The sequence below is a fragment of the Amaranthus tricolor genome, chromosome 2, assembly GCF_026212465.1.
Source record: "Amaranthus tricolor cultivar Red isolate AtriRed21 chromosome 2, ASM2621246v1, whole genome shotgun sequence".
In the NCBI taxonomy this organism is placed as follows: domain Eukaryota; kingdom Viridiplantae; phylum Streptophyta; class Magnoliopsida; order Caryophyllales; family Amaranthaceae; genus Amaranthus; species Amaranthus tricolor.
Genome location: NC_080048.1, coordinates 2,891,217 through 2,901,718, shown reverse-complemented (window position 1 = coordinate 2,901,718; position 10,502 = coordinate 2,891,217). Strand labels below are relative to the sequence as shown.

At 33.9% G+C, this 10,502-nt stretch overlaps 1 protein-coding gene across 2 annotated transcripts in view; it reads left to right on the top strand.

The window, feature by feature from the left end:
• Positions 1-266: 266 nt before the first annotated feature.
• Positions 267-10,502, top strand: part of LOC130806752 (tripeptidyl-peptidase 2) — a 28,928-nt gene continuing 18,692 nt past the window's right edge. The window contains exons 1-14 of one of the 2 annotated variants that reach the window (XM_057671953.1): positions 267-780; positions 3,838-3,916; positions 4,244-4,317; positions 5,991-6,100; positions 6,220-6,300; positions 6,813-6,899; positions 6,976-7,118; positions 7,527-7,677; positions 7,754-7,876; positions 8,096-8,179; positions 8,343-8,530; positions 8,666-8,840; positions 8,919-9,040; positions 9,152-9,231. In XM_057671953.1, the coding sequence (XP_057527936.1) occupies positions 423-780; positions 3,838-3,916; positions 4,244-4,317; positions 5,991-6,100; positions 6,220-6,300; positions 6,813-6,899; positions 6,976-7,118; positions 7,527-7,677; positions 7,754-7,876; positions 8,096-8,179; positions 8,343-8,530; positions 8,666-8,840; positions 8,919-9,040; positions 9,152-9,231 (1,855 nt within the window). In that variant the 5' untranslated portion in view covers positions 267-422. The remainder of the gene's footprint in view (positions 781-3,837; positions 3,917-4,243; positions 4,318-5,990; positions 6,101-6,219; positions 6,301-6,812; positions 6,900-6,975; positions 7,119-7,526; positions 7,678-7,753; positions 7,877-8,095; positions 8,180-8,342; positions 8,531-8,665; positions 8,841-8,918; positions 9,041-9,151; positions 9,232-10,502) is intronic. The other variant, XM_057671952.1, reaches the window with a different exon arrangement.

Sequence of the window (10,502 nt, the reverse complement as noted above, 5' to 3'; positions counted from 1 at the left end):
GGAAACCCATATCATAACACAAAAAATACAAATTTAAGAGGTGTTTAAACGAAATATGATAATTCAATATTTACTCAACTTTACGATCGAATTTTATTTAATCCGACTTTAAAATAGATTTATAATTATTTAAGAAAAATCATAAAAGCAAAAATATAATTTTAAATCGATTCAAATTAATCCAAAATCACCGAATGATCTAAATAAACGGGTCTAATAAATTTCACACATATCAACATCAAAAAAAGCCAATCCTAAATCAATATCATCGACTAAAAAAAAGTAAAATCATACCAGACATACACTTCTATTCTATCTCATTGGCTAAACCAACCGGCCTTTAAATAACCGCTTCCACCCCCCAACACCTGTAACCGTCCACCTGACCACCCTATTAAAATTACCAAACCACCCTTTTATAAATGCAATTATCACTAATCCAACCATGTCTCACTCTAACTTTTACTTCCGCCATTTCACCACCTACTAATAATACTCCACACTTCATTTTTCCACCATTTTCTTTCTCAAACCCCAAAGAATCTGGAAAAAGTAGAGAGAGAAAGTGCACGAACAGTAGAAGTAATTTCGGAACTGCGATGCCTTCAACTTGTTCGACCTCCATCGAAGCAGCCTCTGGTGGTGGCAATCTTCGAAGTTTAAAGCATACTGAAGCTTCTTTTCTTGCTTCTCTCATGCCGAAGAGAGAAATTGGTGCTGATAGGTTCCTTGATTCTTATCCTGAATATGATGGTCGCGGTGTCGTTATCGCTATTTTCGGTATTGTTTTTCGATTTTTTGTATCCGTTTCTTTTTGCAGTGCTGTGTTTTTTAATTGATTGAAGTAAATTAAGTTGCATGACACTACTATAATGGATTTCTTTTGGTGTTATTGTGATGCGTGAAGATCAGATGATATTGATTAATGATTGTTTAATGTAATCCTAATTTTTGATTTATCCTGAATACGGTGGACACGGTGTCGTTATCGCTTTCTTCGGTATTCTTTGTTCGATTATTCATATCCGCTTTTTGCAGATTTATGTTTGCTGATTGAAAATGTTGATTGATAGGTTTTATGTAGTTGTTTGTGGTATGTGAAGTTTGGCTTATAAAAGTACTTCACTAAGTAATGGTTCCTTTATTCATTATTTCGATTTTTTTTGTTCCTGTTTGTTCCTGCTTTTTGCAGATTTTTGCTTGCTGATTGAAAATATTGATTGACCGGTTTTTTGTTGTTATTGTCTGTGATATGCGAAGTTTAGATTATATAATTAATGATGAATGATGAATCTATTCATTTTGGATATTTTTATATACGCTTTTGCAGATTTTTGTTGCTGATTAAAAATGTTGATCATGTTGCATGAATGGAGTATTATCGATTTTTTATTGCTATTATGATTTGTGATGATTAGATGATATTAATTGATGATTGTTCAAATAAATATAATCTATTCATTTTTTGACTTTTTAATGTTGCAGAATAGAATAAGTGTGAATTAATGATTGTTAGTCATGTGATTTTTTTTTTTTTTTTTTTTTTGAAAACTTTTTTGTTGGTGATTGTTGATTTCGTTTTTATTTGTGGATTTTATGTTGCAGGATTTCATTGTGACTTAATGATCCTTGATCGTTAAAAGATTTATCTGTTGATCTAAAAGTGCTGTTTATGGTTTTCTTCGTATTCTATTTTTAACCATTGATTTTGTAGGCTAAATTGATATAATAAACCTTTGCCTGCTGTCACATAGAGTATATAGTCTGGCTTGCATTAAGCGTCTTATGATTTTGAAAAAAGAGAAGAGTAAGCATATCGCTAATTTTGTTTTCATTGCAAGAAGTAGGTTATGACTTGAAAGTGGAGAAGAGCTTACATATTGCTAACAAGTGCATTCTTAAAAGAGTGTGTAGGATTCAGAGAGAAAAAAGGAAAGAAAATTGATGTGTTTTCATTTCAAGTCTTTTCATTGGAAGGATTTGTTTTGTACAAAATGTATATGAGTTCTTCCCACAGATTTCTCTTCCCTCCATTTTCCTTCTCTTTCCTTTTGGTATCAAACGTCATCTCTATATTTTCCTCTCCATACTTACCCTCCATTTTCATCATTCCAAACATAGCTTAAGAGTTTTTTACATTTACTTTTAAAAGTGTAAAGTAGCGACAAGGAAAGCATGAGAAATTTTAAATAGTTTTAAGGCATGGACTAAACCAAAGAGTGTGAATTTTGAGGAGTGGAGGGATTTTTTATAACTCATCATACCGAAGAGTTAATATATTTACTAAATTAACTTTTTTGGTTGCTTATGCTTTATAATGTGAATTCTCCACCTATATAGAATATGTCACGACTCATGATATTACACCTAAATAAATGGTGGACCTTTCTCCATCTCACTATTTTTTAGAAACTAAAAATTAATTCATTAATAAAAGATTCTTAAGACGCCAATATCGGATTTAACAACAAACAAACAGGGAACACATAATATTTGAGGTCAAATAATAATCTAAATTGATATAACCATGATCGTTGTATATGATTTTGTCATGGATCCGCATACGGCTGAGGAGGTGGCAAGGAAGAAGCCTGATATTGTCTTTACTTATAGTAGGAGAAGGAAATAAATGTTGACTTGGCAAATTTTAGTTGAGCTGGCATAATTAGTTGTTTCTGTTTTGGGGGGTTTATTCTTTGAGCCATGTATATATTTAGTTGAGGGTCTTCTATTTTTGGGCTTATGCTTGTATGAACTGGTGATTAATTCACTTAGGAGTTTCTGGTCCACTCGAAGGTCCAATGTGACATCTCACGACGTACAGTAATACACATGCATTATTAAGTCCATCGTTTTCCCTTGCTGTGTTTGGTTTTGTTCTTTCTTCCTTTTCCCTCTTGCAGATACAACTACTTTGCATACCATCTTTCTCATCATAGTTTGATACAACTTACGAAAAAATTTTTCGATTTAATGTATTTTTCATATTGCATTGAATATGATACAATTTTTTTTATAGATGCAAAATTGATATCTTCCTTGATGTCGCAAAATTTTCATCAATAAATCAACTTTTATCATAAAAGTAGAATCTTTCTCATATGAAGAGACGAGACTTAAAAATTCAATGACTAAATAGCAAAAATCCATTAAATGGGTGCACTAACTCTTGTATAGAGAAAAGATGGAGTTTTATTCTAAAGATGAAAGTAAAAGAACCTCAATAAAAAATTGATAGGCTTATTTTGGTTGATGCCTTGATGGTAACTCCAAATTTGTTAAAGAAAATTGGGGTTTGAGAGACTAGGAGAAAGGGGAGTAGAAAACAGAATTCTCCATCTCATTATTATATTTTATTAATTGGGGGTATTTAAAGAAATCCAAAGTAATATATGCAACTATTTTCTTTGTATGTAAGGGGTATTTGTGAATTTTTTTGTGGTTGCCTATTGGTACATGATATTTGGTTGTGATACTGTTGTGATGCTAATTCTCCAATAAGCATATCTTATATGAGACCGTCTCACTATGAGACTAGCCCATACAATTAGTCTATTTCTTTAATTGATCACTTTATGATTGTAAGTGATTATTTTAACATTATACGTGAATACTTAAGACTATATAAAGTGATCATTTTAAGGCTGTAAGTGTACATTGGAGTAACCCAATGGAGATGATTTCACCATGAGACCGTCTCATTTGAGAATTTGTATTCTCCAATTATATTTATTAGTTATTGGTGTAGGCAGGGGTCTAGGGTATGGTTATAAATAATTTGATGTGTTTAAAATTGCCGCGTTCACTTTTTGATCTTGTGTGGTTTTGTATTTTTAGATTCGGGTGTGGATCCTGCTGCTTCTGGTTTACAAGTAACATCAGATGGCAAACCAAAAGTTTTGGATGTCCTTGACTGGTATATCTTGAATCTTTGCAAATGAGGAATATATATTGAGGGAGTTTTTCCCCTCTCTTTTTCCACTTAGTGCCGTTTATGATTGCTTTACGATCTTTATTTGTTTGAAATGGTGCTCCCTATTCTGCTCATACTTGATTCTGTTGATAAGGGCCACATTGATCTGTAATGAATTCACCTGATAAATTAATTTATCTTGTGATGGATCTGTGGTGATTCTGTTTCCGGAAAATATTGCACTTGGTTGAATTTTGTTTTGAAAATAAGTTTTTTAGCGTTGTTTGTTACTTAGCTAATAAATTGTTCCTTGTATCTAATTATTTTCAGTACTGGTAGTGGGGATGTTGACACATCTACTGTCGTAAAGGCTGATGCTGATGGGTGTATTGTTGGAGCTTCAGGTTCGTTAATTAGTCTAAATGATGTGGATACATCGGGATTTGATCAAATTGGTTCTGCTATTGCGTACTTTTATGTTTTATCCATTTATATTTTTGTTTTCCTTAAAATATATAATATTGTGTTAGCATCTTTAATGCTTGTGCATATATGTTCTTGCATGCTTGTGCATGTTGAAGAAAAAAGGTTTAGAACAAAAAACACTCTTAATAAAGGATAAAAAACATAGCATACACAAGCATAATTCCTAGTTAATTATTTGATGGATAGTGTATCCTTTTTGTTATATATGCAAATAAATAATGAACTATCGATGTACTAAAAATTACTACAATTTATATATTATGTATTGATATTTACACATAACTATGTCAAAGTCTTAATCTCAATGTTTTGGGTTTGCTATATGAACCAAAACAAATTGTGAGGAATTGTGGCTAACAATGTTTATTCTTTATTTAGTTGTGTCTAATACAAATATACAACTAAGAAAATCAATTCCAATGATCATCCACATGTATTTTCCTCCTATTTATGTTTTTTAGCGTCATATGCTCTAGCAAATCCAACACTTCGTGTCATTTTTGCGCGTGTTATGAGGTCATTTTTGGTTTACTTCTATGCTTCTTAAGGTTCCAATCTTCCATTTTTTAAACTCTTTTTACAGGTGCATTTTCCTTTTAACACATGACCAAATCACGTAAACTATTTTCTCTATCATATGTTGTATTTCGAATTCTATCCTTTAGGGTTTGTCCACTTATCCATCTTTAACAGTATCTCAACTACCTTTATCTTCTCTTTTGAAAGCCTCTATCATGTTTTAACCTTTGTCATATGGCAAAATATTTGAGTTTTTATTTTTATTTTTATTTTTATTTTCTTATAATACTCCTTCTGATTCAGGAATGTCCTATTTTCTTTAGGCCAGTTCACCCCAATTGTCTCACTCCCATGCTATTTTAAGTAATGATTTTTAGCACATGTGTACACCTTTTTGTTGTATTCCCCTCCTTAATTTGTACACGTGACCTTTTTGTGGTGATACTCTCCTTAATTTGTACACGTGACCTTTTTGTGGTGATACTCTCCTTAGTTTGTATACATGGAAACTTTTTATTATGGTTCCCTCCTAATTTGCAGATGTAGATATCTTTTTTTTGTGGTCCTCTTCTTATCTTAATATTTCTGCAAATCCCAAATGGGACATTTGCTCTGAATTGAGGAGAGTAGTTTTTATTGAATGCTCGTAAACTAAAATTTTGTGTCTGAAGTCTAAATATTGAAGCAGCTACATTTCTTGATTATCATTCATCTGCATGATGCTCACTCTGTAACAGGGCTTATTGACGTTCTTGCTTTTTTAATACATTTTTTAAATTTCATTTTCATAACTACTTATTTTCCTTTTTTCTTATGCTTTCTGTGTATTATATTTTTGTGTACCTTCCCGTTCTGTATGCCACAAAATTGTGGGTATAAATATTCAATTCACTCCACATGATAATTGGTTTGTTGATATCATGATTCATGACATGTTCCATGTGAAAAGCAGGGGCATATCGTTCTCATGTTTTTTCCAGATTTCAGTAGTCTTTTTTTCCTTCGCTTTTTTGGTAATTGTTGTGAGAGGTATACGTATTAATTTTGTTCTACTGGCTTTTAATGTAAATAGGAGCTCCATTGGTTGTAAACCATTCGTGGAAGAATCCTTCGGGGGAGTGGCACGTGGGTTGTAAATTGGTTTATGAGCTATTTACTAAAGATCTGACTTCTCGGTTGAAGGTTTTTACTTTTTAGAGTTTTTTCTTCCCTTCTATCTTTTCAAGTAAAGTTAGAACTCTGTATTCTACTTCTAATTGCTTATAAGAGCATCCATTGAAAAATTTTACTCTTGTGGACAGAAAGAGAGAAGAAAAAAATGGGATGAAAAGAATCAGGAAGCAATAGCTGATGCTGTAAAGAAGCTCTCAGAGTTTGACCAGGTTCTTTCACGACACTTTTTTCTTTTCTTTTTTGATGACTTGTAGTGAAACCTTACAACTGGTTGTGTTCCTTTAGATACTTGCTAGTTGCTACTATGATGTGCAGCTGCCCCAATGGCAGTATTTGCATGTGCCTAATCCGTCCCTCCCAGGAAAAAGAATCCTGATTTGTGACTGTTCTGTTTCGTGTACTTGGATGGTTGGACCTTGGTAGTTTTTCCTTTGAAGATATTTTAACATGGTATTATAGTATGCTCGCAGCACTAATTTATATCTGGTTTCACAAATTAAAGTGAAGCATTGATAAATTCATAATGTTATACGTTAATAAATATCATGTTCATTGATATATAGCTGCTTCCAAAAGCGTAGAGGAGATCATGAAGTCACTTAACAGTTTCTGAATTGCAATGTGAAATTTAGTTTTCAAGACACTTATAGTTCTTCTGTGCTTCAGTTCTCTATTGTGTTTGTGTGAGTCAATAGTCAGCTGCTTAAGGCTCTTATTACAGAAACATACGAAGGTGGAAGATGTACACCTGAAAAGATTGCGTGAGGACCTCCAGAGTAGGATAGACTTTCTACAAAAGCAAGCCAATGTAAGCATAAGGTTTCTTGGTCCTAATTACCACTTCTTGGATGATATTTTACTTATTTGGTATGTGATGTGTCCAGAGCTATGAGGATAAAGGACCTGTTATTGACGCTGTTGTATGGCATGATGGGGAATTTTGGAGGGTTGCTCTGGACACTCAAAGTCTTGAGGATAAATCAGGCAAAGGGAAGCTTGCAGATTTTGTTCCCCTAACAAATTATAGGTAGTCAAGTATATGCTTTTCCATCATTTGCAGCTTTAACTTTTACAAAAAGCACAATTTTATCGTGTGACATTGTGATTTTCTTTATGGAATCATAGATGCTAGACTTTTGTTTCCCCTTTGACGTCATGTAATTACCTGTTATTGCTTTGTAAGTTTGAAGCATAATCTATGAAACAAGGAGTCTTCTTTGGTAAGTGCTTCCTAAAAGAATAAAATGTGTGATATTCTTGCTAAATACTTTTATCAGTTTGATGTGAGTCTGGATAGAAATATTTAGAGAAACACTATAAAGAAGTTATACATACTGTCTAGCAAAAACTCAAACCTATAACTGTTCATCTTTTCCTGTCCACATATCCAAAGACTAGAGGGAAAGCTTATACTTCTTAATACCTTTTGTGATAGGATTGAAAGGAAGTTTGGTATTTTCAGCAAACTAGATGCTTGTTCATTTGTGACTAACGTTTATGAAGAGGGGAATGTCTTGAGCATTGTAACTGATTGTTCTCCCCATGGAACTCATGTTGCCGGAATTGCCACAGCTTACCACCCCGAGGTTGTGTCTCATCTATATCGTTGGGTTAATTGTTATGTTCTCAATCTTATTGTGATGGGATTCTGGCTTCATACAGGAGCCCTTGTTGAATGGTGTCGCACCTGGAGCACAGATCATTTCCTGTAAGATTGGTGACACACGCTTAGGTTCAATGGAGACAGGGACAGGATTGACCCGAGCTCTGATTGCAGCTGTGGAGGTGAGTTTTTTAAGATCATAGATAGAAACGAATTGAGGAACTAGACGACAGTTGTTACATTATTGAGCCATGCAGCCATGCATTTGACAGATGAATGGAATTTGCTTATTGTGTATGTGCACAATTATGTTCCTTCATTTCTGATTGATTTAAATGTTTTGAATGCTGTATAATATCTTCTATTTTTTGATTGTGACAGTTACTTTTCATTTATTTCAGCACAAATGTGATCTTATTAACATGAGTTATGGTGAACCATCTTTACTCCCAGATTATGGACGCTTTGTTGACCTAGTTAATGAGGTCATTTCTATTTCCTTTTCATTTATTTGAGGGTGCACTTGTTCTGCTTACTTTTACCTGATTCAATGGTGTTCAAATTCAATCTTTTCTTTTACTTTGGAATTCAAGTTGCTATCTCTAACACTTGTATTTTTCTCTTGATCTAATGCTTTTGTTTATATAGGCTGTTAATAAGCATCACATAGTATTCGTTAGTAGCGCTGGAAATGAGGGGCCGGCTTTGAGCACTGTGGGAGCACCGGGGGGCACTACGTCGAGCATCATTGGAATTGGTGCTTATGTTTCTCCTGCAATGGCATCTGGAGCACATTGTGTTGTTGAACCTCCGAGTGAAGGGCTGGAATACACATGGTATGATCCAATTATTTCATGTACTTCTATCAGCTGTAATGACTTGAGTTTCTGAAGTGAACAACGTGATTTTGTAATTGTTTGGTAAGTTTTCCATTGAAGCATTTGAAGATGCGATTGATGAGTGTGATGCAGGTCTAGTCGAGGGCCCACTGCAGATGGGGACATTGGTGTGTCTGTAAGTGCTCCTGGTGGGGCTGTAGCTCCCGTCCCAACATGGACCCTTCAATGCCGAATGCTCATGAATGGGACCTCAATGTCTTCTCCATGTGCTTGTGGTGGAGTTGCTTTACTTATTAGCGCAATGAAGGTTCTTTGCGTGTACTTGTTGTCGTCCTTTATGAAGTTTTCTTTTGTACGGATTTGTCTAATATTCTTTTTTCTTCAGGCTGAGGGTGTCCACGTTAGTCCCTATAGTGTGCGGAAGGCTATTGAAAATACATGTGCTCCTATAAGTAGTTCTCCGGAGGACAGACTGACCACAGGGATGGGGCTTATGCAAGTTGACAAGTAAATTTTCTGCATGAAGTTTTTTTTTTTTTTTAAAAAATAAAATGTTTAATGGTATACAAATTCTGTTAACAATTATTAATTGTTGATCACAAATATTTACTTCTTCAGGGCATTTGAATATATTAGTCAATCACGTGACCTTCCATCTATATGGTATGAAGTCAAAGTCAACTTTTCGGGGAAGTCAAGTAAGGCTCCTGTTATTTCCTCCCTATTTCTACTAAGCATGGAATTGTGATGAATTCAAAGAGACTGTCATAAGTTTGATTGTTCGTTCCTGTGTATTACTGAAGCAATTTTTCAGCAGCTGTAATATCTATTCATAAATATCTAAGAAAGGGGAACCTTAAATGACGAAAATAAATTTATGAAATTTGCAAACTAAATCTTGCCATTACTAGTTTGTCCAGATTATGAGAGATTTAATTTTAAAAAATCTGGTAATTAGAATTGATTTGAGGTTATCTCTTACTTTTCTGATTTCTGAAGTTTTAAGTGGGTAGATTCCTCGAGTTCAAAAGCTTCAACTACCAAAATTCCTATTATCTGTTGGGTTGTCCTTTGACAATTATTGGTTAGGACAAAATTTTATGAGTGAACATCCATACAATGATTCAGGTATGTTGCTTCACGTGTAAGATAATTTTTGCACCAATACAACATTGATGAGAAATTACAAGGAAATGAACAAATCAACAAACAGTGAAATCCACAAGTATTGATAATAATACCTATTAGCATCCATATAACAAACTTGAAGAACACCGGGATAGCCTTATCAAAAACTTGATGTTGCATTGAACGCTACTAAAACTTTTCATGATTGATGCCTCCATTCTTGTACTTGAATTTATTATGTTTAGGCTTTTGGAGCGTTCATAACATACTGTTTATCATGGAGCATTGCGACTGAAGCACTTGGATGCTTTGCTATTTCATGTAATGGAAGAATTGCTATCATAATTAGAGTTCAGTGGTAGAGATTGAGAGAACATGCAGTTTAGCCTCAAGGATAGAGCTTTCGATCATTGTTTGTGAAAATGGTAGATTAGAACCTTGGTGCATTTGATTATACTTAGTTCTTATGACAAGTCTATTTCACGAAGAGATTTTTTTCCGTTTATATGTTTGATTTAGAAAGGCCTTACAAAAGCTTTGGGTATAAAGAATTATCAGAAAGGAATCAAGGGGTGTTGCTCGTGTAAATCAAGGGCTAACGATAATACTTACATTACCCCTCCAATGCAATGCATTGGGTTACCTATTTGATAATTGAGAGTCAAAGAGAGCTATGTGCCTATGTCCATTTGCATTTTTGACACAATGCAGTTGATAAATTCAAGTTTTGTGTGATAGTTAAATTTTCCATATTCTACATATTTTATTTGCTATATCAACTTCTCCGCTACTTAATCCCATAGTCTTGGATGAAGCCTTCAAACTCGGAGATTTCCTTCTT